The sequence below is a fragment of the Coccomyxa subellipsoidea genome, assembly GCF_000258705.1.
Source record: "Coccomyxa subellipsoidea C-169, whole genome shotgun sequence".
Lineage (NCBI taxonomy): Eukaryota > Viridiplantae > Chlorophyta > Trebouxiophyceae > Coccomyxaceae > Coccomyxa > Coccomyxa subellipsoidea.
The window spans coordinates 1,387,351-1,414,487 of record NW_005178033.1 but is presented as its reverse complement, the minus strand read 5'-3'; the positions used below and the strand labels follow the sequence as shown (position 1 = coordinate 1,414,487).

Here is a 27,137-nt window from a genome sequence, read left to right as displayed (position 1 = left end):
TGGTTGTCGCCATTCTGCTTGGTGTTCGCAGCTGCAGCGCAAAGGAGTTCCCTGCAGCAGCACAGCAGCGCAATAATAACTCCCGTGCTCAGAAATGTACAGCAGAGCAATTTTTGCATGGTCAACCGGGTTGAGTGTACCCGAAGAGTCATCATAGGAAGAAGTCTCGTCATCCTGAGCATCTCTGGAGTATGTGGGCCTTGTGTCACTGAAAGCTGGTAGGGGGGTCGAGTAAGATGAGCTGCGGAGCATGGCAGCCTTGGCAACAAAGCCATGCACCTGGCATCACAGAATGTTTTTTTGCCACACAAAGCTTCTGTCCATCTTTTCAAGTATGACGGTGAAGCCGCACGCCACGGATGTCAGAAGCATTTGATGCTCAACTTCAAGTGATTATTCTTTGTAAAGGCGCAGTCTACCTTAGATGCGCCAGTCTTTCGCACTGCACTGGTCTGCTGCATTAAGCGGCTGGTGCGCACTTCTGTGCTTGTGGACCCCCCAGCGCCAACAGCCTCTTTGGGATTGTTAAGCGTTTGAGTATGAGCCCGAGCTGAGGACCAGCCAGGCCCAATGGGAACTTGCCCGCTGGTGCCTCCTGTCCCTATCACAATTCCATTTCCAATGATCAACGTGTGACCCTCCAGAGCATCATGATGAAACTAGTGGTGACTCCATTTACGCACCTCTAAGAGTGGAAGGCACATGCTCGAGAACTGCATTTCCTTCCTGGAAAGGCTGCCCTGCAGACGGTGCTGCCCGTGAAGTCTCAACTGCTTTGCAAACGGCCGGAGCAACGGAGGAACTCCCTCTTGGATGTCTCTTCGTGCTTCCTGGCAATTCCGGCTCGGTGCTTTCCTCTCTTACATGAATGATTGCTTGAGGCACAGCTCCATCTTTCCCAATAGAGGCATAATCTGGTAGATGAAGGCCCTCAGTATGGGTGCTCTGTGCTTCTATTCCATCCTCAGCGCTCTTGATTGAGAGAGGGCTATATCTAGAGCCATCCCTTTCAGCTGGCTCTGTGGCTCTGACTGCCTCTGTTGCATGTCCCTGTCCTGCAATGCTCATGGCAGGATGCCTTCCCTCAACAGGCTCTTCTACCACAGTGGCTAGACTGCTGGCATTTGAGCATCCCTTGATGGTGCTGCCCTCTCTGGCACAGCTGTCACCCTCGGCACTCTCAACGGACTGCCTCCGCTCGTTGCTCCCTGATGTGGTGAGGGAGTTGTCGTCACCCCTGCGCTCCTGGATCGATGTTGCAATGGATAAATTTGATGAAATGGCTGAGTCCTGCGATGTCGGAGTCCTCTCGCTAGCATCAAAACTGATTTTTGATTGGTGATCGTCTGCGAGACATAGAGAGCTTAGCACAGCGAAGAGGTGTAGAACCTGTTGAGGGTGAGCGATATCGTGTGCAAGGAGTTCTTGGGGCTTGTTGATGTTTCTTTACCTTCGCTCTTGATGAGGAAGCTTGCGGTGGACTGTCCACTGCTCTGATCATCGTTGGTCCAATTGATTTGAGGAGACTCTGGCAGAGTGCTCGTTTCAACTCTGATGGCTCTCGATTTATTCTTCGTGAATACCTTGTCTTCGTCTCTAGTCTGTATATCAGTAGTTCTAGGAGCCGAAGCGCACACGCCCATCGTGTCCTTCCGCACTCCCTTGGTTACAAAGCCATACAAGTTCGATGTCGAATCAGTGATCGAACAGGCGTTGTTTTGACTGCAGATGCTGGGAGCGGATATTCCAAAACAAAATAATTTAGATTTATATAATCCATTTTTGTCCTACCCCATGCGCTGAGTTCACTCGAAATCGCAGCAAATCACTGTTCCAATGTGGAGCAAGTGCTATTTTTGGCAACTGGGAGATATGATATTATCCCCACGCAATGAAGCTGCTCCTGGGGCTTCCCTTTACTTCAAGATACCATCAGGCTTTCATGAAAGGATTGTCCTCCCTATATTCTAGAGAGACTCTTCCCAACTGGTGTGTATCCATCGATCGAAGTTGCACTGTGCATAGTGACTTTGCATAGCTTTTGTGACGGTCCAAATTATGAGCCTCTGGGGGCCAATGCCAGCTGGACGTCTGAGTCGACCCAGAACATGATAATACGCAGAAAATTAAGAGCTCCTAGGTCATGCAATGTCTTGCTGTGGCTTCCAAATCAATCAAGTGCAATTCAGCGTGTGTCCACATGTATGTACGAGAAATTATTGGTTTGGAGACCCAGCCACAACGCTAATTATAATAGCTTTGCCATGATAGATAGCTATTGCAAAATGGTGGCCGCTTCATGCTGCTTCATATCAAAGCTAATCTGCTTGCATCCCTTTTTCCTCAATATACAATTTAGCACAGACTGCTGCCAGTATGAAAGAATCGTACAGACGCTGGGTAAGCTCTACTCACAAAAGCCTTGTTTCACTGCATTACCCACATCTCTCCGGCCAGTATATGTCACAATATCTGTGCCTATCCTGAGCCAGCAACGCTCACAGGATTGCCAGCTTCTGAAAGCCGCTGGAACAGTGCAATCATGAAGCTGAGGAGATCACGCCCGAGTCCACCAGATGTGGAATCTCCGCTGCCATCCATGGAGCCAGCCCCAGGCACATGGCATGCCCAACGCCAAAGTGGGGGCTGCAAAGGACAGTTAGCAAACTTTTAGTCTCACACACCGGCTGTGACCACTCCGCCGAGTATCAAGATAAAGCCTGGACGGTGCAGCAGAGGATCTGGGATGGCTACAAATTTGCTGCAGTACCTGTTCTTTGCCCAGAGCGGCTTGAAGTGCACTGTGAGGCAGATGGCGCCACCGCGGTACATCTTCGCAGTCTTTCCATCCAGAGATGGTATCTTGATCTCGGGAGCTGTGGTGGGGTATGTTGCTGGGATGTCAAACTCGAAGTCAAACTCGTACTTGATCAGCTCGTGGATGTACCAGCACTTCCCGGACCAGTGCGTGCCCTCCTTATTGGATGTGATGGTGAACCAATCAGAGTCTGTACTCTTCTTTATTTGTATGTACTTGATGAGAGCCTGCAGCTCCTGCACAGTGAAATGAACACTGCAGTGAGTCTTGGGCCAAATAGAAATAAATAGAGATTGAGGCACGACACCTTAATGTGATTGTTCCATCAAGAATTCTGATAGCTGCAAGTTGCCAAGGACGTGCCTCTCTCAACCTTTTTGTCCACTGATCCTTATCGCGTGGACCCGCGTTGACCTGAATGACAATACCAAACAGTCAAGAGAGAGAGAGTACAATGTGGCGCAGATGCGAAATATCTCGAAATTGGGACAGGATTGATTGATCACACCGTCAACAGTGGTATCTTTCTGACTGTCTCCTTCGTGCCAGAGTCCCAGCCTTCCGCCATTGAAATTCCGAACTCTTCTCACTGTTGTTAATTCTGCATCTATTGTTTCAATGCCACTGCTTGCCTCCTCCCGCTGATGCTCATCAAAGCAATCTTCAGCAATCAGCTGCTGGCGGTAATCTGTTGTGACGAGCGCGATGGACGGTATTGGTCACCGATGCTAAGAGTCTAAACTGCGATTCCATCATGCTAGAAAGAAGGAGCTTCTTCAATAAGTTATGTTGGCTCTAATGACTCATATCTGAGGTGGCAACACGTGGTTTCAATCTGCCAGGTCAGCTGTGTGTCTATCTTGAAAATGTTCCGATGTACAGCTGTCTCCAATTTTAAAGAGGTCATCAAAAAGTCTTCTAGACGTTGTTACCATGCAGGGTACAAAATTGCCTTCTTGCACGTTAGAATTCTCAAGGTTCCTGCCTTGCCTCAACAGATCTCCCCAACGTCATACGTCTGCTCCGAGACTGTCGACCGTCAGGCATTGCCAAGGACAGACAGAAAAATTCGTGTCTATCTCGGACGCTCTGAAAGAGGTTGGTACACGCTGAAGGTTTTGATCGCTTTCCTGTCATCCACCCTGGGGCGAGAGCACTGAAGGACGTTGTTGCAGGCCAGAAGCCAAGGTTCAGACTTTGTGTTCGAAGACACAGAAGACGACGATGTATGGATGCACGAGAGACGGCTTGCAAAGGATCCCATAGATTTCGAGAGTAAGTGCTACACTAAAAGCTCTGCAAGGGTGACTTGGTGAAGAATTGCTCCAAGTCAATTGTAGCCAAAATAAATCATCACACATATGCGATTGATACTTGGTGGATGCCCTCACGGAATTGAAGACTAGATTCGGTTCCTGTGCAGGCCTGCAGCAACGTGCAGAGGTCAAAGGTGCTCTTGCTGCTGATGAGGTGGACATCCTCAGCGCTTACTCCAGTGAACAGGGTGAGAGACTGGTTCCACATCCTATAGATGTCGTCACAATCACCATTGATGTCCAACCCCCAGACCAGCATGCGATGACAAATCATGCTTGTTGCAGGCTTTAAAGAGACGACGGTGGAGAACTTGTACGAGTCATTGCGGGATAACAGCGGCAGCATTTTTGTGCTGGACGTGAGAACACCTCAGGAGTACAATGCAGGGCATGTGCCTCAGGCCTTGAACATTGCTCTGGATGGCCTGTCAGATGCAGTGAGGAATGGATGTTTAGAAAGTGTGAAGGCGCGCACCATAGCAGTGATCTGCGCTTCTGGAGGCCGTTCAGCTCAGGCCACAGTGAGGCTGTCCCGGGTCTTTGGGTTCAGCGATGTTGTCAATGTCGTTGGCGGAACCAGCAAGTGGATAGAAGCCGGCTATCCAATTGATCGCGCATGAGGAGCGCCAGGTTACTGTGGTGATTTTACGTTGCTGCCGGCACTTGCAATGGTGTGCAGTCGTAGCGCACTGTGCCACGATTTATGTGTGCAGACGATCCTCTGGGAGTGGTATTTCACTTGTAGGCGCGCCCCGGTCACTGGGGGGTGCAATTGCCAACTTGATCGTGAGGCAGTCGTGAAGTAATATTCATATCACATGCATGATGTTTACGCTTACACGTTCAGCTGCCCTGTCACCATGCCCTGACGAATCTTCAACATGACCCAAAGCACATGTCTGCTGCAATTGGTCCCTGCCACTGTGGCACTGTGACAGGGCCACCCCTCAGGGCTGCCGCCACTGCAGGCTGCATTTTTTGGCAAAGGCGCCCGTGGTCAGGAATATGCATTTGCAATGGGCATCCTGTTGCACATGCAACAAGGGAATGCTCACAGCTAAGTGATTACATTGCAGAATTTTGCAATTGGCGGTGTGCCATACATGGGATTAGTATGCATTACTGATGCACAGGATTGGCTTCTTTTGCTTGTCAATTTTTCCCTTCATAACGATTATTGGCGCGGCATGCATCTCCTTACTTTGTGAGACCTTCTGGAGATGGAATGTAATCGTTTGCTCTGTTGGAATCGACATTTAGCATTTTTGGTTCCGGAAGCGTGGACCATCCTGTGACTGCAGCCCGACCTAGTTGCTTGATGGCTGGCATATAGCCATGCCGCGTCGCTTAAAAGCACTACGACCTCTCTTGACCGACCCAGGAATGTCAGCAGCAGGGCTTTTCGGTACCTTGACAGGACCTCTTTCTCGAACTGCTTTACCCACTGCTTCTGGCGCCTATGGCGCCAATAGCTTCAGCAGCTCCCAAAGCCACTCAATTGATGGACCATCACCATCGGTTGGAGGGCCGGTCCATAAAAGGCGACCAACATCGGGCAGCACAAGTGAGTCCCTAAGAAGAGATCTGGACAGATCCTTAACATTTCAGTCCTCGATGGGCGGTCCTATTGTGCACAGGAAACCGCTTTGAGAACCACATAGTCTCTGCGTTCATTTGAACCTGACAGGAGCATATGTGGGGGCCAGGCTGTGCAAGTCCACTCGGTCGTAGCCGAGGATACAACTCCTGTGCCAGCTACTCATCTGTGGCGTATCCATCTGCTGTCCAAGGGCTGCCTGAAGCTGTGCAGTCACGCCAGCTCAGCGCCAATGCGCCAGAGTTCATCCCCCGTGGCCCCACACACCTCAGGAGCATGCGCAGGCTTTGGGAACCCAGGTGAACACCTCTCCTGACCCCTCCCCTTCACTCCATGTCCACTAGCGCTGCATCACTGTTTCTGTGCGGGCTTGCTGCTTTCAACACCTCAAGACATACTTGTGTATCAGCAGGGAAGCTCCCACGGCTGTGCGGCCGGTGCCAAGCAGCAGCTGCCGCATGTACAGCAGTAGCTCTGGGAGGCAGTCTGCAGCAGCAGCAGCAGTGGCTGCGCCCTCGGCAGACGAGCCAGCGGAGGGCCGCCTGATCGAGTTCCAGAAAGACAGCAAGTCTGGGCTGGCGCTGCTGTTGAAGAAGGACGGCAAACGCAACTGGAGTGCGGTGGACACCAGGTACGCCCGGCTTGGTCGAGTGCAGAGCCGCTTGTGTGCTTTACCCCAGCAGCAAAGCAGTGAGGCAGATTTTTGGTGTACCTTTCAGAAACAAGCCATGATCCGCAGGGGGACTGTTTACTCCTTGCGGCCGCAACAAGTGGCATACGTGCTCCCTGGAGAGGGATACACGCAGCAGGATCTGGAGACGATCTCCACTGCAGCGCAGGCTGCGTGCAGTGATGACAAGCTGATGGAACTTGCTTGGGAGGTGTGTTTCAATCATGATGCTCAAATGTGGTCATCTGGTGGGCCGTATTATCGTGGAATTGTAGCTTGAGCATTTGTCATCATTTCCAAGGTCATGTATTAAGGTGGGCTCGACTATCGCAGGTGGTGACCGGGAGTGATGAGACATATGATGTGCCTGGCATGGCGGAGCTGCTGTTTGGGGAAGTGACGGTGTCGAACGCGTACGCGGCCCATCGGCTGCTGAATGAGGACCGCACCTATTTCAAGCAGGTCAACCGGGGGCCCCCGCGTTTCCAGCCACGTTCACAGACAGAAGTCAAGAGCATACAGGCCAAGACGGCTGCGGACGCCAAGGTGCGAAGGGCGACTTCTTTTGTAGATGCTGATGAAGGGCAGGGGGTCATCCTGTCTGTAAAAATCCGTCTGGAAGTCTACCCAAGCAAGAGAACGAAGTTCAGACACTGGACCACCTTGTTTTCAACCTTTGATTTGGCAAAGGTGATGACGTGATGGAGGGGAGCATATCCCGGCAAAGTATTGAGCTTCCAAGGGTGCACTTCAGGCAGCGCAAGAGTTGGCAGAGTGTGGAGCAGCTCTGAGGGCAGCCAAGGCTGAGGCAGCGACCGATGAATCGGCGGCTGCCTGGCTGTCCGGCCCATTTGCACACCGCATCCGAGCGGTAGAGGCTTTTGCGCTGGAGCGAGCGGACGCGAAGGAGACCCAGCTGGCATTGGAGACTCTGCAGGTGGGCATGCGCAGTCCTCGCACTTTCGTGGCTCTTGTCTGGTAAATAGCTGTGATGCTGGACCCCCAAAAAGTGCTTGGGGGTACGACTCCAGACTGTACATGTGCGTTTTTATTGTACTTGAAAGCTTGCGTGGATGTGCAGGCAGCGGGTTTGATGCCTGGGAATGGAGGCGCAGCCGCGCTGCTGGGCAGGATTGGGGTGTGGGGACCCCATGACAACATTGGCCTCAGGCAGCTCAACCTCACCAGAGAATTCCCTGCCGCTCTCCAGGCACGCCCCCTGCCCACCCACCTTTGCCGCCATTTCTGCCATTCCCACCTCAGCTTTTGCCACATCCAGTGATGCTCAAGCCCTCACGCCAGGCTTGAGTGTCTATTGTGCAGCCTTGCCTGGCTGCCATAATTGTGATCACTTATGCTGTTGCATTAAGTGTTGTGCAGCCTTGATTGGTGATGTCATTGTAATTGGTGGTGTCTGTCGTGAGCAGGAGGCTGCGGCGGCTCTGCTGGCGAGCCCGCCGCTCGATGTGGACGAGGCAAACCGGCTGGATCTGACGCACCTCCCAGTGGTGACCATCGATGACGCTGGGACGACCGAGGTGGACGACGGTCTCTCGGTGGAGTTCCTGGAGGGCGGCCGCGCGCGCCTGTGGGTGCATGTGGCTGACCCCACCCGCTACATCCGCCCAGAGGACACCCTCGACTTGGAGGCACGCCGACGCGGCTCCACCATGTACCTGCCCACAGGTGGCACTTTGCCATGCTCGTAAATTACAATGTTGAAAAAGGTGTCAACACTCCAAAACTGCACGGCTGTTGAGGCTGGGAAGATGATGAAGGCGGGAAGTTTGCGCAGGCGCCATTTTCATGTTCCCGGGGCAGCTGGCGACAGGCCCCTTCAGCCTGCGCCAGGGCGAGCCCTGCTGCGCGCTCAGCATCAGCGCAGAGCTTTCCCCCGACGGCGAGCTCAGCGCACACAGCGTGGCAGCCACCCGCATCACACCCACCCACCGCATGACCTACGACCAGGTCGACGCCGCCATTGCCAGCGGCGAGCTCCCACCAGACCTGTGCGCCCTCCTGCAGGTGCCTAGCCTCCCCGGCTCTCTCCCTTTTACCATCTCCAACCCTTCCCCCATTGCTGCACGCCCAGCTGCACGCAGTTCTCAAACATGTGCATATCGTGACACAGCAGGGCGTTTGGCGCAGCCAAAGATGTTTGCCATGACATTGAACAGAAGCCAGCAACAAATGGTGTGTCCTGCCACCAACACCACCATTTCTGTCACTGTTGCCAGTGTATTGCTACAAGTTTTGGAAAATCAGTGCCGTGAGTGCGGCGGGTGGTGGTGCAGGCGAGTGAGGCGCGGGCGGCATGGCGGACGCGGCAGGGCGCGGCCAGCATAACGCTGGACGAGTGCGAGGTGCGCGTGGCCGACCCTCGCGCGCCGAACCCGCGTGTGACGCTGGAACGGCTGCAGACCGGCACCTCCGCCGCGCGCACGCTCGTCTCCGAGATGATGATCATGGCCGGCCAGGTCGCCGCCACCGTTGGTGAGTTTCTCCTCTCAGAGCACAGCGAGCCTTCTTGCCCAAATTGTTCTGACGCACACATGTAAACACGTTGGCCCGCCGCACAGTGGAGTCTAGGCTGGGCGTATGGCCCAGCGAGGCTGAGGGCCTCCGGCATCATGCCACTGCATTATGCCACTGGATCACGTCTTGGGATGAGCCAAATGTCATTGATTTTCATTGAGAGCAGAGCCGATTCATGGTCCATGCAAGCAGAGTGTGAGTGAGAGGGCGTGACTGACTCACAAAAACAAAAAACTTGAAGCATGGGTGGGCGCGCAGGGCAAGAGGCGGGCCTGCCGCTGCCATACAGGGGCCAGGCCAAGGCGGTGCTGCCAACAGAGGAGGAGCTGAAGGGCGTTCCCGAGGGCCCCTGCCGGGCGGTGCTGCTGCGCAGCCGCATGGTGCGCGGAATCGCCACCACTCACGATGCGCTGCCGCATGCGGGCCTCGGCCTGCCGGCGTACGTGCAGGTCACCTCGCCCATCCGCCGCTACTCCGACATGCTCGCGCACTGGCAGCTCAAGGCGCGCTTGCACAGCCCCCTGCCCTTGCATCCGCTGACCTTGAACTCCATAGATCAAAATTTTGGCCCTGCCATGATGCGTAAATTGCTAGGGCGCAAGATACGGCCTCCGTTCCTGCTCTGCCCTGCTGATCATCAAGGGTAGGGTTCTCCAGACACCTTCAGCATATGAGAGACAGTTGCAGCTTCAAGACTGTCTGGTTGCCATCCCGTTACTGATGTGGTGTTCCCTGCATCCGTGACAGTCAGCCTGCATCCATGGCGGAGGCTGCTGATAAGCAACCCCTAGGGACAGTTGAATGGTTGTGTGGCTGCGTTGGTAGCATGTTGACTGAGCGGGGTTTGCATTGTTTTGACAGGCGCATCTGCGTGGGGAGCAGCCGCATTGGGGTGTGCACACGCTGAGCGTGGTGCTGGACGATGTGACATCCAACGTGCGCGAGCATATCACGCTGGAGCGCGAGATCAACAACTACTGGCTCGCCAAGTACTTTGAGGCCGAGAAGGCCGCCGACCCAACCCGCACCTGGCCCGCGCTGCTCCTACACTGGATCCGACAGGTCAGCGCGCCCATCCCAGAAGTACCATACCGCCTTCCTTTTCTTGACCTGTTCAAACAACAAGTACGACAGTGACTACAGCATTCAATGGGATGCCTGGATGACAGCCTCTGAAGTCAGGAACAGTGCCTGACATGAAGCAGAGCGATTGCCAGTCTGCGACTCTACTAGCGCCTCTCTGGGCAGGAACCAACATGCTTGTGACGCTGTGGGTATGTTTATCTTTTGAATCACTTGGAGGGCTTTGTTGAGGCGAGTCTGATATCTCGGTGGGGCACCCTTTCACATGACTTCCAGAGCATGGAGGCACAGATCGGTCCAATTCAGTCAGTTCGTCTGATCAACGCTTTGCTTGTGCAGGACACGGGGTTGGCGCAGGTGCAGCTGGAGGAGAGCGCGCTGGAGACAGTGGTGCGCATCGACCGCCCGGCGCGCGTCGGCGAGCGCCTGCTGCTGTCCTGCGTGGCCGCAGATCCGCCCGCCGGCATGTACCGGCTGGAAGAGGCCTACCAGCTGCCCTTTCAGGCCGAAGACGGCACCCTGGCATACCTCGGCGAGCCAGGGGAGGGGGACGAGGAGGCTGGTTCCACTGCTGAGGTTGTGGGAGAAGAGGAGGTTGTTTCCCTGGGTGTGGCGCACGTCTGAGAGCAGGTTGCTGCCCCTGCGCTGACTGTGCTTGCTGGGGAGTGTGAGCGAGCCTTGGTGTATGCTGGTGTCTCAGCTTGTTTTATCTCCTGCCGAGGGGGCCCAATTGAGTTCTGCCAGGGACGCGGCTGCCGTTTGGAGGCCAAGCAGCAGGCATGCACATGGCAGGTGCTAGCAGGCAAGGGGCGGGGCTTGCACGATTTGAGAATTGCAATTGAGAAAGTTGAGTAGAGTAAATCGAGCAGAATTCATCCTATGTGGATAGGATGTTGGCCCTCTTCGGCTATGGTGCACCATGTGAGCATGCATCCTGGCCGGCATTTGCATGCAAGTGTGCCACAGTGGGCATGAATCCAACCCCTGAGGTGCTGTGAGAAGATCTTTGAAGGAGCTTGAATTGAAGAGTCCTCTTGTGGCCATCAAATTGGCCTCTGAGCACATTTTAGTGTACTACATAGGAAAACTCAGTTCAGCCTTGCAGGTTCACCACAAATAAACTTGAATTACAGGCGGTACATGTGATCGTGCAGGAATAGGAAAAGAAGCTAGGCAATTGCAACAAAATTTGAATCAAGCGCATGCCATTGATCGCAAGTCATAACATCCACCAATGACAAGCCAACTTTCATATACTTGGCAAAGGCATTGAAAATCAAAGCAATTCCCTTAGCAGTCCTATTGCAAGGGACTTTAATTCAATTTGAATTGATTTAGAGTCCCCTGCCTTTCGAGGGTCATATTGGTACAAGTGTTCTCCTCTTGAAGGACAAGCATTTTACCCGAAGAATCATAGCTCCAGCTCTCCGATGTAGGCTCCCCTCGGGTATTCACAACTGAATTTGCCACAAATGATTATCTCTAGTAATCAGCTTCAGACTGGTGAGGTGCATCTGGCTTACTGATGCAGACCTCAATGAAAAGTACCCACCCTCCTTCCGATTCAAAAACCATTCCCATGCAGCGTGGTGCCAGCTCTGAAGCACTCTGGTGCTCGAAGAGTCGCAGCATGTTTGCAGGGGCTGTTGTGCTTAGGACGGCATCGCACGCGCTGTCTCATGGGCAATGGAATTTGGCAAGGGGTGTGATGCTCATGCCACGGTGACCGCAACAGGAGCATCCAGAATTGCACTGCAACCACAAAGGCTATCGCACAGCCCAAGTGGTTGCAGGTACCCTCCAGAAAGTGAAACCGCGACAAGCGCTGTGCCGCTGACTGCTATGTCATTAGCTGACAGCTCTAGACAACAAGCCTAAAGGATGACACTCAAGTGCCCCAATTGAAAATTTCCTCTCCAGCCTGGTTGCTGTGTTGTGGGAGGAGCACTGCTTCTCAAACAGCGCCCCCTTCCACACTTAAAAGCTCGTCTGGGAAAATGGGAACGGCCCGCGGGGCACAGTCACCACAGCATGTCACAGGCAGACAGTTGGCACAGCACACTGCTCCTCGTGACATGCTGCAGGATCTGTGCCCCACGCTGCAGTGTCCCGCCGAAGGAATAAAAATAAAAAGGACGGCGTGCAAGGACGTATCAGGAACTAAGTGCGCAAAATAACCCCCCAGCAAAAGCTGCCTGTTTCTCCAGGATGGATACTTCACAGGATCACTTTGACAGCGTCACCCTGACGCGCGGCAGAGTGCGGCCGATTGAGTGCAGGTCCTGGAGGTCCGACTCGTTGCCAGCTGGCTTGGCGCCGGCATCATAGGCCAGCGCCGCCCCTCGACTCCCCGCCTTGGGACTGTCTAGCAACGAGAGACGCAGCGCATCGAAGCCCTCCTCTAAGTCACCCTTCTTGCCGCCGCCGAAGCTCACTTTCTTGGCCGGCTTCGCTGGAGCTGCCTCGTTCTTGGTGGAGGGGGGCGACCCCCCTGTCGATGGCGACCCGCCCGCCGGTGGCGACCCGATGGGGGACTCTTCCTCCGGCAGCGGCACGCTCACGGACTGCTTGAAGCCGCGGCCGCAGCCGGACACGCGCTCGGCCGCCCCGGTGCGGATGCCACGGCCGGCCATCGACCGGCGACAGTCTATTGAGCGCCGCGCGGCCCACGGCTTGTTGTAGTCCTGGGCCACCGGGGGCGCCGCCGGCTGCGGCTGCTGCTGCTCCACGGCATTGATCTTGGCCGCATTGATTAGGTGCTTCATGTGTGGCGGCGGCTCGCAGAGGCTCATGCGCGCCCAATCGCCGTGCGCGGCCGGGTCCAGCGAGCGCACACCTCCCGGGAACTGCCACAGGTTCGCGGCGGCCGACTTGTGGTCGGCCGGCAGCGGCGGCGGCTGCGGTGGCGACTGCGCGGCGTCAGCCTCCTTCTGGCGCAGGGCTTCCTCCATGAGCGCCGACGCGCTGAGCCGCGGCTTGGGCCCCGACATCGACGGCCGTGGCATCGGCGCGCCACGTGCGTCCTTGAGCGACACCTTACGTGGCCCCGCCGGACGGTCGCAGTCCAGCAGCATGTCGCTGCCGTGATGTGCCGTCAGGCCGCCGCCCGGTGTGTTCCGGGTGGGAGTCACTCCCTGCGCAAGCAGTGTCTCTACCTTGAGCCACAATGTCCCTTTGACAGCAGCGGGGCTGCAAAGTGTAATTTTCACGATTGCCTAGGCATCACAGCGAGGGAAGAGAGCTGCTAATGAAGCCAGCAGAGGCAGGTCTAGGTATGGAGTGATAGAGGCGGCGCACCCTGCGGCCGCCGTCAACAGAAGCACGGCTCTTGACGCGGGCGCCGCCGAGTCCCAGGGAGATGAGTTGGTCGTTGCGCATCTCCTCGCAGCTCAGGTCCACCTTCTGCAGCAGCCGCATGTCGGCCGCCGCACTCTCGCTGGAGCACCCCGTTCGCATCGCCCGCGCTATGCTCTTCACCTGCAGTACAACCCACCCCTCAGTCAAATACACACCCGCTCACCTAGGGGTGCCTGAATGATTGGCCATGCCAGCTGCAGGCCATGGTAACAGTGGACTGGCGCCAGCAAGTGACAGAAGACATGCAGGGAATCGGAGCAGGTACAACACACGAGCACGCAAGGTGTTCCTGGGCTGTGCTGGAGAAAGGCAGGGACGGGTGACAAAGGGGCGTACCTCCTCGAAGGAGGGGCGGTTCTCGGGGTCGAAGGCCATGCAGAGGCGGGCGAGGGACTCGAGGGCGGCCGGCGTGCAGCGGTGGCGCGGAGTGCGCGGCCGGGCGTGGCGCAGCGTGGCGGCTGCCATTGCCTGCGGCCAGGCCAGGCCGGCCCACAGCCGCTGCCCCGCCGACATCTCCCACACCAGCGCCCCAAACGAGTACACATCCGCCGCCTGCTCATGCAATCAACACACACCTCAGCCACTCAGCAGCCTGATTGCAGCCTCTATCAATAGAGGCCCTTCATTTCACACCAATAGATCTGCAGCCAGTGTGGCCTCTTTGGAGGCAGAGACTTGCTGGCTTGACATGTTCAGGCCGTGCCAAGGTCAGGTGTCCAGCGTGGATTGCGCAAGGTGGGGTGGATGGTGAGGGGTGGATGGTGAGGGAGGAGCGTCACCTTGGACATGGTGCCCTTGAGGAGGACCTCAGGAGCGAGGTGGTTGAGGGAGGGGTACTTCTGCTGGCTGGCAAATCCGCGCGTGTCCAGCTCCCGCAGCATCCCCCAGTCCGACACCTTGGCCTTGAAGCCGTGCGCATCCTTCTGCACAGACCACACAGCCACCCTTCAGCCAATGCTGTACCGTGCTTGCCAATCCATGAAATCAAACTCAAGCATGCACCTGCCTTCCCTACTTGCCTGACGCAACATGCACTCCTGTGCGTCACATGGAAGGCAACAGAGGCCCGAGGCACATGAATCCAAGCGTCTTTTGAACCCGGCTGTGGCATCCTTCTGAGGTGGGTGTCAATTATTTGGCGTTCTTCCTGATCTCTATGCATTGAACCATTCATAGGGAGATAAGGGCGCACCTGGGAGTGGGCGAGGAGGACGGAGGCGGCGGAGAGGTTGCCGTGGAGGATGCCGTGGCTGTGCAGGAATGTCATCCCGCTCGAGACGTCGTCCGCCACCGCCAGGATCGCCATCGCGTCCACGCGCCCGCTGCTGCGGTGGAACTTCCCCTTGGCTATCGCGCCCTGCGCACAGCAATCGCGCATCTCAGACCCTCGCTCTCTCGTGGGGCGCTGCAGAATCTTTATGGGCACCCGGCATTTGGATGCAGGCGACAGGCGCTGGCAGCATGTGTGCTTGGAGATACTGAGAAGGTGCTTGGCGGAAGGAATTATGCATGACAGGGCTGGAGACACCACACTACAGAGCCACATGACCCCAGGAGGCCCTAATGGCATGATCCGTGAGAGACGACGGATGCAGCTGTTGTTGCTTGCATGGAAGGGCAGGAGGGGGCAGGGCACCTGGAGGGTGCCGAGGCCGCAGTACTCCTGGAGGAGCCAGGTCTCGTGGCTGGAGGCGGCCGCTGAGTCGCCGTCCTGCAGGCTGCATGCGCTGTCGCTCATCTCGCACAGCGACCGCCCGTCCTCCTCGCGGCACCCGCACGTCTCCGCGTCCCCAAAGCACACCTCGCAGTCCGCGCCGCCCTTGTCCTGCGCAGCCAACACCATAAAGTCAGCACCGCAGCTTTGCCTGATGGACCATGTGCATGCCTGGTCTGAGGGTGCATGGATGCCTTCAGTGACTTTTCTTTTTGCCTTAACCGCAGCGGAACGTATGTTATATGCAGTGAACGGTCTTGTTCAGAAAATGCCTTTGTTTCAGGGAGGGCATCAGGCCACTGGCGCCAAAGTCAGCACACGCGCAACAGGGCCGGAGCAGTCACTGCGGCGTCACAGCAGAGTTGTTTGCACCTGAGCGGCTTTGTGGAGGACGACGGGGCGGGAGCGGGAGTAGTGGCAGGCATGGCCCAGCGTGCGCACGATGGGGGCGCTGGTGCTCTTCAGGCCCTCGCACAGCACCGCACACAGCGGCTTGCCGTCCCGGTACCGCAGGTTGCGCCGCCCGTTCGACACCACCTGCGCACAAGCATCCTTGTTTTGGGTTCTAATTTCAAGCGCGGCTTGTTGTCAGTTGTCATATGAGCATAAGACCGCTGGCAGAATCCCTGAGCTACTCATACATTCTGCAAATTGATCTGCCAATACATTCTACAACTATAAGAAAGTACTTGCGGGCAATCCCTTGACTTTCATGCCAGCATCTGCGCAGTGTCTGTCTGAGGCAGACTAGTTGCATGACAGAATTTGCAGCTGCAAATCAGCTGGAAGGGCTGAGCAGTGCGCTGACCTTGACAGCAACAGGAATGCCATTGTGGAAGCCACGGTAGGTACGGCCGTAGGCGCTCTGTCCCAGCAGGGGGCCAAGCTCGAGGCCGGGCAGCGGCAGCGCGCCCGCAGCGGGCAGGCCGTGCGGGCAGGCGGCCGGCGCGGGAGCGTCCGCCTCTGGCTGCAGCCGCACGAAGAAGTAGCGGTGGCTGTTGGGCTGCAGCGCTGCGGTCACGGGGATGCCGATCGGCACCGCGTCCTCGTCCATCGGGCTCGTGACCGGCCTGCATTGCGAGAAGCCCCACTGTGAGTCAGAACATATGCAGTGCGACTTTCCCTGATCTCCGCTGACCCGAAATAACTGCTGAGTGTCCCCGGCAATTCTAAGGCCTGACTCAATTTAAAGGGGAAGGGATCCGTCGCTGCATGGAAGCGAGACACCGGATCTCCAAACCCCCCGGGGCATGCAGGGGTGAGATGTACAGCAGTTGTGTGCTGCATGGGAGGGTGGAGGGAGGGTGAGAGTTGCGCACGTGAATCTGAGGAGGAAGGAGGTGTGGATGGAGGAGCCGCGGCGCTGGGCCTTGCGAACGGTGAAGGGCCGCGCGGCCTCAATCGGCTCTGCAAAGGCGGCCCAGGGGTGCTCGCCCGCCACCTCCCCGCAGCTGAACAGCGCCCAGAAGCTGCTAGCGCCCGCGATGTGCGCCGACACGCCTGCACAACACTCTTCAGTATTAGCTGATTTCTAGTGAAGCTGATCGAGCAGACATTTACCACTGCAGCCCTCCCTTCATTGTACTCCCTTCTGCATTCTAATCTGAGAGCAATCTTCACCACTTCCAGGGGATTGCTCAGGAAAGCACGTGGATCAGTTCTGATGCTTCATCTCACATGATGAAGAGCAGAGTGACAAGGGAAGGGCTCTGGAGTGACAAGCACATTGAGGCAAGGTGTGCACCAGTCATGGCTGAGACGGCCGCGTTGAGGTGCAGCACGCGCCAGGCACGCTGCGAGGCATCCACCAGCATGGTGGCAGCCGAGAATGCGGTGGGCGGGCGCAGCAGGCCGCTGATGTGGCTGTGCTGCTGCATCCAGGCTGCCTCCAGCTGGCGCATGGCCGCCTCTGCCATTCCCGCCAGCACCGACGCCTCCACCGCGTCGCACGCACGCGGCTTGTTGTCAAACACGCACCTGCGCGCATGCCGCATCTCCCCAATCAGCCTTGTCCTACCATTTGTTCAGAGGTACCAGAATGCGTCCTTGTGGACGCGAAGTACCAAATGACATCTTGATGGGACAGCCTCCAGACATTCACAATGGCTGTGCTCCCAGCAGGTGCACAATGGGAAGGTGAGAATCCCCCTCCTTTGCAAGCAGAGCAGCAGGGCTTCTTCTGCGACATTCATGCTTTGTGATTTCTGCCAAAGGAGTGGGAGCAGCTCACAGTGCGCCGATGCAGTTGCCGTTCGAGGCGACCAGAGGCGCCGCTGCAAAGAAGCGGACGCCGTCATCTGGGCAGACCATCGGGGAGTCCTTGACCCTGCATATGATCGCCCGGTATCAGTCTATCAACTCAGCTGCCCCCTTTGCCATCGACGGTCATTGCATCATCTTTGCACCCATCCATACTGCATGCTGCCTGGGGCCCAAACCTGGCATCAGTGGAGGCATCCTCCACAATTGCAACCTCATGGTTGTTTGAGGCCAGCGCCCAGGTGACAAACTGCTGCGCCCACACTGAGTGGGTGCCGGTCGTGCAGATGCCTCTGCCAGCCCAGAAGAACACCTTCTCCTGGCCTTCCGTCACTGCAACGCATGCAGATTCCACGCCAAAGGTGCTGCAGGCCACCTCCAAGATTGCTTCTGCAGCAGCACAGAAATATACTTGTTGCCGTGTGCCAGGCTTCTGCACTCCAATCAACTAGTCATTTTTCCCGAGTGAAAATGACCAATCTGCTGTACGGTTCGCACCACCAGCGGGCCCTGACTCGCTGTCAACGATCTGCAGCTGCCGCACGGTCAAAGGCCCAGCCTCCTCAGCACTGGGTTTCGGACAGCTCAACCTCCCAGGGAGCTCCTTCGCTGGCTGCTCACTGACATCCTCGCTTGAGCTACCACTCTTCCTGTCGTCGGCCTGCAAGGAATGCAGATCGCGGTGAGTCCCTTGCGATCCCTTGGGATGCTTCGTCAAGGTCTTGAAAGCTTGAATAAGGCAGGTGGTTGCCATATGACATTGTCGGGTCACCCATAGCTCACAGCACCTAAGCAAGGTAACAGATTTTTTTTAAATCAATCTGCGGCGATATTTAGGGTGTCTCTCGTCAACGGGGATGCCCGAAAACCACACCCGCACATACAACTGGCTCGGTCGTGGAGGAATAAATTCGCTATCGCTTCTCTCAACCTTACATATCTCGTCTGCCGCTGTCTTCGGTATGCTATGAGCACACCCCATTTCGATATCAACAAATAGCTCCCGAGCCCCGAACGCTAGAACTTCGGGCAGACTCCGCGAACTGTGACATGCGGCACATAGAGCTAGTGATATCGGCCATTGTTTTCATTCTGTGGCTCAATTCCTGTGGTCTGTGTGCGTCTTTGCCAGGATCGACTGTTGCTTACGAGCAAGAACTAAGGAAGTTTAGGACAATCCGAGAGGAGGGCGCCCAGGACGGCGTTCCTGCAGCATTGCGTTTAAGTACAGCGAGCACGCAGAGCCGAACGCGCAGGATCTTCGGAGGAATCCCATGATTCCTGGTTAGGAGATACCCAGAGATTTGCGCTAGGTGTCGTTTCCTGTGGACACCAAAGAGATGTGACAACAGGCTCACGGGGATAATGTGTCCCAATTGGTCCCCTTGCAAGGTCCATGTCCAAAGGTCATCATTCACCTCGAGGAAGGGAGAGCTCTGAATGGCCTGCTAATTCACACTGCAAGTGAAATTCCTCACGAAAGCTGGCTCGTGGCTCCCAAATTGGGCTTGAAGCTGGGCCTCCGGCTGTGCACACTGATGTCAGCAGCTGCGACACCGCAGCCACCAATTTGCTGACTTGGAAGTGGCCACGGACAATCCTTAATTAAAAGTCCAACACTTCACACTCAGTGCAGTACAAAATCACTCGAAGGAATCTGACATGCACAATGGAAAGCAATTTGTCGGCAGATAGCGTGACATATGCGACTGACATTACTGTCACTAGTCACCACGGCGGTCCTTCATGTCACACTGTAGCTTGCCAGGAGCTGCTGGCCGAGGCAGCGGCAAGGCACGCAGCCGTCAGGGCAGCATGGACAATGGGGCAGCGCAATGCCGTCACAGTAACCGGTACCTAAAGCGCCCCTCTCTCACGTTCCAAGGAGGCTCATCGCCGCCACGACAGGCTTCTTCCATGAGAATGCCAATGAGTGCCAATGGTGACGCACGGAAAAAATTGAGCATGTCCACCAACTCCAAGCAGCGCGGCCTTCATTGCCCTTCAGGGGGGCAGAGCCATGCCGACTCACTAGATGGCACTTTAAGTGTTCCTGTCTGTTGTTCCTCATGGCTGTCATGTGTGTAGTGCGGGCGGTCAGGTGGCGGCGCTCTGGAGGCGGTTGAGGGAGTGGAAGGTGTGCTGGGAGACGCGCTGAGGCAGGCTGCCGGCGAATGAGGCGAGCACGCGCAGCGGCCCGGCCTGCCGCGTGGCCGACAGCGCGCGGCCGCCTGCCGCCAGCACGGCCTCCAGCCGCTCGGCCAGCGCCGGCGGCAGCGCGGCCGCCTGCTCCACGCAGCGCTGCAGCCGGAATGCGTCCTGCGGCACAAACTCCAGCTGCCCCAGCACCTGCACCACCCGCCCATGGTCCTCCCTGCGCGCCACACATCATTGCCTCTCAGCATAACCTCACACACACATGCACATAACGTTGCTCAGAGGATTATCATAAGTTAGACAGGGCTGTCACTCTGGAATGTAGATCAAATAGCCGCGCAGTACTGTACATGGGATTGCAGCCAGAAAAGTAACACCTAATACCTTGTGGCGCACGATGTCACAGAGTGGCCCCGACGGCTGTCTTCCAGGTCCAAAAAGGAGCACAGGTAACCGAAATGTGCCTCTCTAGCCTATATATCAGGTCACTTGTGGCTCAAGAGGCGCATGAAAATGTTGGACTTCACACAATCCTTTGCTGAACCAGCCAATTACATGTTCTCTTGCAACAGAAGGGGAATGGAGGCGGGTGCAGGGCGGAGGGGCGGCAGAGAGCGCGCACCGCTTGTCGGCTTTGAGCAGCTGGCGCACGAGCTTGAGCATGTGGAAGGTGCCTTTCTGGGCCTCGTCGTCCGCCTGCGTGGCCGCTGCCAGCCGCGCCGCCGCGTCCGCCCCCCTCCTTATCAGCTGCTCCACCTCCTCCTCTGCACACCAGACATTCTGCTGTCACTCATGCACCTCAGCTAGGCTGCATGATCCATTATACTATTGCCCACCTTTCCAACCCATCAGGATCAGGTTTATTTCTCTGATAGCCTTGCAACCCATTATCATCATGCTCCATTAAACTCTGTTAAAGGCTTTGTGTGCACTCTGCGCCGCATGCTCCACCATGTGCTTCCTCAAGCATTTCAGTAAGCAAGCATCAGGCAATAGGGCCCCCTCACATTAAGACATGCATAGTGAAAGCTCTTCATAGTCACAGGGTCAATGATCAGGAAACTTATGACTATAGCAAGGATGTGCCTGCAAGAACCGTGAGTCTATGAGGCATCACTGTGCAAGGGGATGGTTTGGGTGTGGGCCCACCTTTGCGTGGGTCCGTGAGGGCCGGCTGCAGGGCGTTGGAGAGCTGCTGGTTGATGAGGGACAGGGCTGGCCTGGCAGCCCCAGCGTACAGGTACAGCTCAACGGCCCAGTCCATCTGCGCGGCTCGCTCGCACTCGCGCGCCACTGCCGCCACCAGCGCATCCCTCTCCTGCGCGTCGCCCACAAACCGCTCCAATGCCCCTGCGCGCACACGCCCCATCCTTGATCACGCCAGAGCCCTTTCCAAGGCTGCACACGACCTCAGATAGGGATCTACCCAGTCGAGACAGATCCTAAACTTAATTGATGCTCAGGAAGGACTTCCGCAAGGGTGAGATCTTTATTTGTGTGGCAGCATGATGAATCAGTACTGCCAGATCACATGCCATTATTATTGTGTCCGCCTTCTAAACAATCTCCTTGGACAACCGGGCCTTCTGCAAAAGAAAACCCCAAGCCTTCGGCAGATAGCAAATTTCTTTTTGCTGTAAGCGTTTATGACAAAGGCTCGCCTGCTTCTGCACCGGGCCCGCCGCTGCCCATGAGGTAGCCGAAGGCGTTGGACTCTGTCAGCAGCTCCCGCAGCAGCTGCCCCTTCACCTCCAGCGTGTCCCCTCTGATGCCTGCCGCCTACGCATGGGAAGAAGCAACACAAAACTCCTCACAATTGGCTCTCCATTGAACCTCCTTCTTCAGGCAAAATTTGCCCCTTTAGTCCTTCTTGGCATGCTCACTCAGAGGTAGGGAGCGAGTGATGAGCTGGAGGAATTCAGCGCTGCAGCTACCTGCATGTAGTACTCCAGGGCCACGTCTGGGCTGGAGTGCACGAAAGATTTGCCGTAGCGGTGCACGAGGGCGGCAATGTCCAGGCCCTTGGCGCGGCCAGCATCCCCGTCTCCTCCAGCGTCAATCAACTGCACCCAAAGCACATGCATGAGCTCAACCACTCCAAAAAGCTCGCTTTTGCCTTTGCACATCCCTTCACACCACCGCACTGTGGGCTCGGCTGTGAGCGACACTCGAGATGCATGTGAAGACACTAAATTCCATTAGGTATCGTGGACCCTCGTCTCATGCTTGAAGGTGAGCCACTCACAGCGGAGCCCAAACACTGATGCGAATTGCGATTTGCTCTCATGCTGCTTTGAGCAGATGTTTGCAGTAGAAGACTCTGTACTGGCCTCCTCTGACCAGTCCATGGGACTGTAACTCAATCCTATCAAGTCCACATTGGACGTCATAAATTGTTCCACTTTGAGGTCATCTGAGGCCTTAGGGCCCTGAGAATTGCATCAATACAGTCTAGATATCAGTCCCCTGCCAGTATACAGGGGTGAATCACCTGGTGGTGGGTGAGCGCGATGGCAAGATGGGGGGCGTCGACGCGGTAGTTGCGCGTGGACGGATCCTGCGCCAGGAAAGCAACGGCCGCGCGGAACTGCAGCGACAGCAGCAGCACCGTCGTGTACAGCAGCGGCTCTCGCCCGCCGTGGCTGTAGTGGCCCGCTGGGAACTGGCTCAGGTAGCTCTGCAGGTCTGACAGCGTGTACGCCCACGACTCGCCCGCCCCTTCGCACATGCACAAGCACATTCTCACATGATCTCGATGTGACAAGCTCCATCCCAGCTGGAGTGGAGCATTGCCTGCCAGCAGAACTCGATATTTGAATGCGAGTATTCATCGCAAGTTGTAACGCTCTTCACACTGCCACAAGAGCGCTGGCTGCAGGGACACCTTAGGCACCTTGTATGACTGTCACAAATAACATGACAGGGTTGCTGGCACTTCATGTCGCATGAGTGAGGAGTGGATCTGAGCAGAGCGCACCGGATGCAAAGTAGCCGCTGGAGGTAGCGGTCTCGCCGCGGCTGGGCCGCACCAGCGCCAGCTTGAACCACATGAAGTCCTCAATCGTCTGCAGCAGCCCCGGCGCTTCCTGCATATGCACGACTGAATAGCTTACTACACATCGAACAGAAGCGTCGCATTGCATTCTGACGGACCAATTAGTCACTATAATTCCAAAGTAATGCATCTATGGAGGATTCAACTGCACCCAGCACTGCCAGTGTCCTGGGTCAATACTCTTCCAGGTTCTCAAACTACAAGCATCCAAGCAGGTCTCTGCCCTAAGAGGTGGCAGCGAGGAAGGTATTGGGATTCACCCGCAGCAGGTGCTCGGCCACGCGGCGGTCGCCGGAGAGCAGGACGTAGAGGGCGGCCTTGTAGCGGAAGCTGGAGCGCAGCCACGCGCCGCGGTCGGCAGAGCGCAGCAGCCGCTCCGCCTCGCTGGCCATGGCCTGCCCCGACTGGGGGGCCAGGCCCCCCTCTCCCGCCACCCACTCCCCCAACATTGCCCCAAAGCTGCCCCCTCTCAGCAAGCCTGCATCTCTCAGCCCCTTCGCTTCCTGCACCAGCAAACTTACCCGATCATGAACATGCAATTGCTCCAGCACAAGATTTTGCTGTGGGGAACTGGTGACGCACAACAGGAGGGTTGTGGACATCATGGGACCTGAAATGACAGAGGGGGAGAAGGAGCAGCTCACCTCCACAGCCTCCTTGTGAAAGCCGGACCGCAGGCAAAGGTAGATGCGGTGCCAGGTGGTGTCGGCGCCCCCCGGCGAGTCAAAGTCCAGCGGGCCTGCGTCCTTCTCGCGCACCCTCAGGAACGCCTGCACTTGGCTCTGCCGCGTTGGTGCACCCCCGAGACTAGCCTGCGCACAGGCAAAACCTCCTCTTCCTACCCTGGTACAGACATTGTTCACCATCATGTAGCAATAAAATAACAAGCCAGGGTAAAGTCTTGCACTGCAGGCTTAAAATTTAAGTAGGGGACAATGGAGCTCATCGGGGTCGAGGGTGATGTTGGACCTGTGCGCGGTTGGCCTGGATGGTATTTTGCAAGTAGGTGACGTGGCCCTCTTCCAGGTAATTCCTGGCCCCGCGCAGCAGCGCCTGCGTGCGCGCAGCCCCGGCCCCCGTCCTTGCCTCAGCCGCCTTGGCGATGCGCGCCAGCACATCCCACACCATCCGCATCGTCGACCGCCGCTCCCCATCTGCACCCAACCAATGCATGATGAGTCAACCGGCAAGCCTGTAGACTCCCACAGTCGTGAAACCCAAGGAACAGTATGTTGCCTGCACCATTTTCTTCGCTTTTGGTCCTGGCACTTCTATCCCATGTGTGGCGACCGTGCCGCAATGCTGCGAAGTGATCAAACGCAATACTGTGGTATAGGAGGATCAAGGGCATACCGTCCGGGTCCTTTGCAGCAGCTGCAGCAAAGCTAGGGATGGCCTGGAACGGCTGTCGTGCTGCGGTGGCGTTGTTGAGGCTGCGCACAATCTCGTAGTAGCTCTTCATCCGCCCTGATAGCGTTCCGGCTCCGTTTGGAATGCTGGACGCACCCAGCATGCCCCCTGCATTCCAGCCCGGCCCTGAGACTTGTACACATGGCCTGTGATGAACATGTACCTCGTGCAGAGGTTGTCCGTCAGCTGCACTACATGATTTTGCGTCCAGGCCATTGCATAGCGGCCTCTTCTTGAGAGTGCGAAGCGGTACCTGGCGCAAGGGGTGAGCGGAATTGTGCGCTGGTGAATGAGGAGGTCAGGTCGCCTCCGGCCAGCTGACTGGCAGGCCCGGGCATGGCGGTGTCTGGCAGAGCGGCATCGAATAATGCGCGCTTGTCGGCCGCCCAGTCTGCTGTCATGCACGCGTCCATGTACTCCTCAAATGCACTGATGGTATCCCTTTGCGCTTCCTGTAACAGCATCCTGATCAACATTGGCCACATGAGACATCCAGAGTGCATGCACATGCATTTACTCATGCGCGCGCATGCACAAAATCCAGGTTAAGTGCACCTGAATGGCTGTGATGGTAGTCATCTCATGCATCTGCTCAAGATATTCCTCGACGCTGGTGGACTCCACAGGCAGGACATCCTCGTATGTGGGCCGCAGCTCAAACGTTTGCAGTGCGCGTGTCAACCTGTACAGTTGCAGAACATATGAAGCTGCGAATGATCGCCTGCAAGTGATCGCCTTCCAAACAGCATCAGCAAGGGCTGCATGTTCAGAGGATGTTTGTAAAACAGCTCCAGACATAATTGATGGCTGCTTGGCTATAGGCACGCACTTCCGAGAGTTCAGACCCTCCTGAGCCAACAGGCGCGTTGCTGCAAGCGTCTGGGAGCCCGAGTCAATGCGCGCAGTCCTGGCCTTGAGCTTTTGAGACAACTGTTCCACTTGCAACAGGTCCCGCTCCACTTGGGGGATGCCTTGGCTGTCCTGCACATCCAGGAAGTTCTCTTTCTTGCTGCAAGGGTGCTTAAGGGTCAATCAACACAATGTTGGTAGTGGTAGGTAAGAATCAGGCTGAGATAATGAGTGACTTCGCGCAGCACTTATCTCTGATGGGAGCAGGTGGTGGCATTGGTATAGAATGACTCACTCTAGCTGCAAGGTCTTCGCTTTGCTGTAGAAGCTGATCCCAATCGGGAGCATTGACAGGTGGCATGATGATGCTGTATTGCTCCAAGCGACAAGCGTTGTTGGGAATCACCAAGAATCAGATGTCAATCTGCAAAAATGGATTCCAGCACTTAATGTTCCTGTATGACAGCATCTATCACATAAAGAACGAAACCATCGCAATTGAGTTGGTGAAGACAAACAACTGCGGCAATTTAAGCAGCGGCGACAAGAGCTTTCCCTTCTTTCAGTAGTGGCCTGATCAGGCTGTCCATAGGGAGCTTCCTCCCAACATGCAGCTGCATGTGACTTGATGTCAAAGTAAATACAGCAACCTGCAGTTGTAAGGAGCCAGAGGATGGCTACATGCACGCCCAGCTGTTCTATGCTAAGCGTTGGGAAAGCTGCAGATTAAGGTTTCCCAGTACTGGTGCATGCATGGGGCGACAATCGTACGACTCGTCGGACGCGTCATCATGATCGCTGATACCATTGATGGCATGCACCGGTGCTGCAGGGGACCCCGGGTGTCATGGCCGCAATCATTGCCATTGAAGCTCGCTTTTATACAGACTTACTTTGCAGAAGGGGTTAGTCACTCTTGCTATCTTGCGGTCACGTTGGCCATCATGGCAGCCCTGAGGGCCTGCTGGCAGCCACAGGCAGTGACGCTCAGTGTCTTATATTCTAAGTTTTGGAGTCTCGTGCTGTAATGCTTCAGCATCGCTAATCTCAGAGGGCGAAAAATGTAGCTCTCAACTGCAGGAGCTCCACAGTAACAGGCCAAAGTTCAAGTGAATTGTGCACCCTGCCCTGAATACGGCGAGGACAGCCTTGGAAAGTCATCAACAGAAAATGATGAGACAGACTGATGCCAATGCTGGTGCCAGCACTCAGGGCACGGGTCATAGGGCAGCCTTCCAAGTCTCCACAAGGCAACCTCTCGTGGGTTCAGATGTACAGAGTGCCTCACATTCTCCCCTTCACGCACTTCAACAGCCAATTTGGCTGGGGTCCAGCCGGCCATTATCTCCTGAGAGATCGGGACAGCCTCTGCAAGTGATAGTTGGTGGTATGTCTTGCCTTCGTCTTTTGTGCCTGCACAATGAACCAGGTTGAGATGTGCAAGTCACCAATGATGTGCATCATTGTCCAATTATGGGCAGCTCTGTGGTGCTTTGCACTTCAAGGAACAGCAGAAGATGACCCACCGCAGCTGAAGCACATTGTGACAGAGCCTTCTTCTCCATGTCACAGTTTCCATCAATGTTAAAGCGATGCCGCTGCAAAGTCACCCCAACAGGTTAGTCCTGTCACCTCCAGGGACACCACTGTGAAGCCATTCGTGTCAAAAAACAGACCTACCGCCATGCAGGAGAAGAAACTTTGCAGCTCTGTCATACACTCCATCTTGGCATTTTTATTCAGGGTCTTCGTATTGATCTTCAAGGGCTGCTCCTTTGACTTTCCCATCCTCTGGGAGAGCTCCCTCGGTGTGACAGCAATCTAGTGATCAGGTCTTATTGCATTAATGTGTACTTGTTGTAAGATAGATGTAACTTACAGCTGTTGTCTTGTGAGAATTTGAGAGACAAGGTGACTCCCACAGAAGGCGATCAACTAGATCACTATTGCGAGACAAATCTGTCTGACACTTCAAACTATATTGCAGTTTGAGTGAGATGGGAAGTCTTCACTTCAGACGTACGGTATTATAGAATTTAAATTTGTCGTAAATTCTGCGACTCGCAATGAACAGCGGCATGTGCCTCTGGATGACTAATTGACTTTCGTAATTGGGGTGAGAGAGACACGAAAGGACACAGAGTTGATACTTGTCTGCGTGCTGGGATGCATATTCTCGAGTATTCATGATGTGCGTGCTACTGATGGTTTGAGATATGTGGGACGCTTTAATCAGCCCTGTGTGCCTGGTGGAAAACGTGTTGTCTCTTCCTCTCTCTCTCTCTCTCTGACTCTTGTAAAGGCTACTTGAAACTCT

The 27,137-nt window shown here is 55.8% G+C and overlaps 5 protein-coding genes across 5 annotated transcripts; 2 read left to right on the top strand and 3 right to left on the bottom strand.

Annotated features, from left to right (window-relative positions):
- Nucleotides 1–2,261: 2,261 nt before the first annotated feature.
- Nucleotides 2,262–3,564, bottom strand: COCSUDRAFT_24301 (DUF1782-domain-containing protein). Its single transcript, XM_005646876.1, has 4 exons — nucleotides 3,327–3,564; nucleotides 3,182–3,232; nucleotides 2,771–3,054; nucleotides 2,262–2,646 (listed from the first exon to the last, which is right to left on the bottom strand). Exons 1-4 carry the CDS (start codon nucleotides 3,384–3,386, stop codon nucleotides 2,541–2,543), a joined length of 501 nt encoding a protein of 166 aa, XP_005646933.1. The 5' UTR covers nucleotides 3,387–3,564; the 3' UTR covers nucleotides 2,262–2,540.
- An 890-nt stretch (nucleotides 3,565–4,454) lies between these two features.
- Nucleotides 4,455–4,748, top strand: COCSUDRAFT_83472 (hypothetical protein; the record flags this gene model as incomplete). Its single annotated transcript, XM_005647002.1, has 1 exon — nucleotides 4,455–4,748. A coding segment is annotated over one exon (294 nt), but the record flags the coding sequence as incomplete, so codon positions are not given.
- Nucleotides 4,749–5,345: 597 nt separating this feature from the next.
- Nucleotides 5,346–11,215, top strand: COCSUDRAFT_29666 (RNB-domain-containing protein). The gene is made up of 12 exons (XM_005646875.1): nucleotides 5,346–5,698; nucleotides 5,841–6,030; nucleotides 6,144–6,362; nucleotides 6,471–6,612; nucleotides 6,735–7,091; nucleotides 7,483–7,679; nucleotides 7,855–8,087; nucleotides 8,197–8,426; nucleotides 8,696–8,894; nucleotides 9,195–9,549; nucleotides 9,845–9,998; nucleotides 10,359–11,215. The coding sequence occupies exons 1-12, from the start codon at nucleotides 5,470–5,472 to the stop codon at nucleotides 10,641–10,643; spliced, it is 2,790 nt and encodes a 929-aa protein (XP_005646932.1). The 5' UTR covers nucleotides 5,346–5,469; the 3' UTR covers nucleotides 10,644–11,215.
- Nucleotides 11,216–12,244: 1,029 nt separating this feature from the next.
- COCSUDRAFT_47864 (kinase-like protein) lies at nucleotides 12,245–18,477 on the bottom strand (the record flags this gene model as incomplete). The annotated part of the gene is made up of 14 exons (XM_005646874.1): nucleotides 18,224–18,477; nucleotides 17,848–18,010; nucleotides 17,529–17,739; nucleotides 17,321–17,416; nucleotides 16,835–17,067; nucleotides 16,410–16,590; nucleotides 15,899–16,160; nucleotides 15,463–15,627; nucleotides 15,013–15,201; nucleotides 14,569–14,733; nucleotides 14,156–14,299; nucleotides 13,713–13,928; nucleotides 13,317–13,496; nucleotides 12,245–13,153 (listed from the first exon to the last, which is right to left on the bottom strand). Exons 1-14 carry the CDS (start codon nucleotides 18,329–18,331, stop codon nucleotides 12,245–12,247), a joined length of 3,222 nt encoding a protein of 1,073 aa, XP_005646931.1. The 5' UTR covers nucleotides 18,332–18,477.
- A 457-nt stretch (nucleotides 18,478–18,934) lies between these two features.
- On the bottom strand, nucleotides 18,935–26,536 carry COCSUDRAFT_66597 (NIC-domain-containing protein; the record flags this gene model as incomplete). The annotated part of the gene is made up of 15 exons (XM_005646873.1): nucleotides 18,935–19,723; nucleotides 20,129–20,270; nucleotides 20,656–20,856; nucleotides 21,168–21,285; nucleotides 21,441–21,569; nucleotides 21,998–22,224; nucleotides 22,484–22,592; nucleotides 22,822–23,064; nucleotides 23,206–23,373; nucleotides 23,531–23,715; nucleotides 23,915–24,079; nucleotides 24,225–24,423; nucleotides 24,527–24,653; nucleotides 24,801–24,952; nucleotides 26,453–26,536. 15 exons carry the CDS (start codon nucleotides 26,534–26,536, stop codon nucleotides 19,447–19,449), a joined length of 2,526 nt encoding a protein of 841 aa, XP_005646930.1. The 3' UTR covers nucleotides 18,935–19,446.
- Nucleotides 26,537–27,137: the final 601 nt, after the last annotated feature.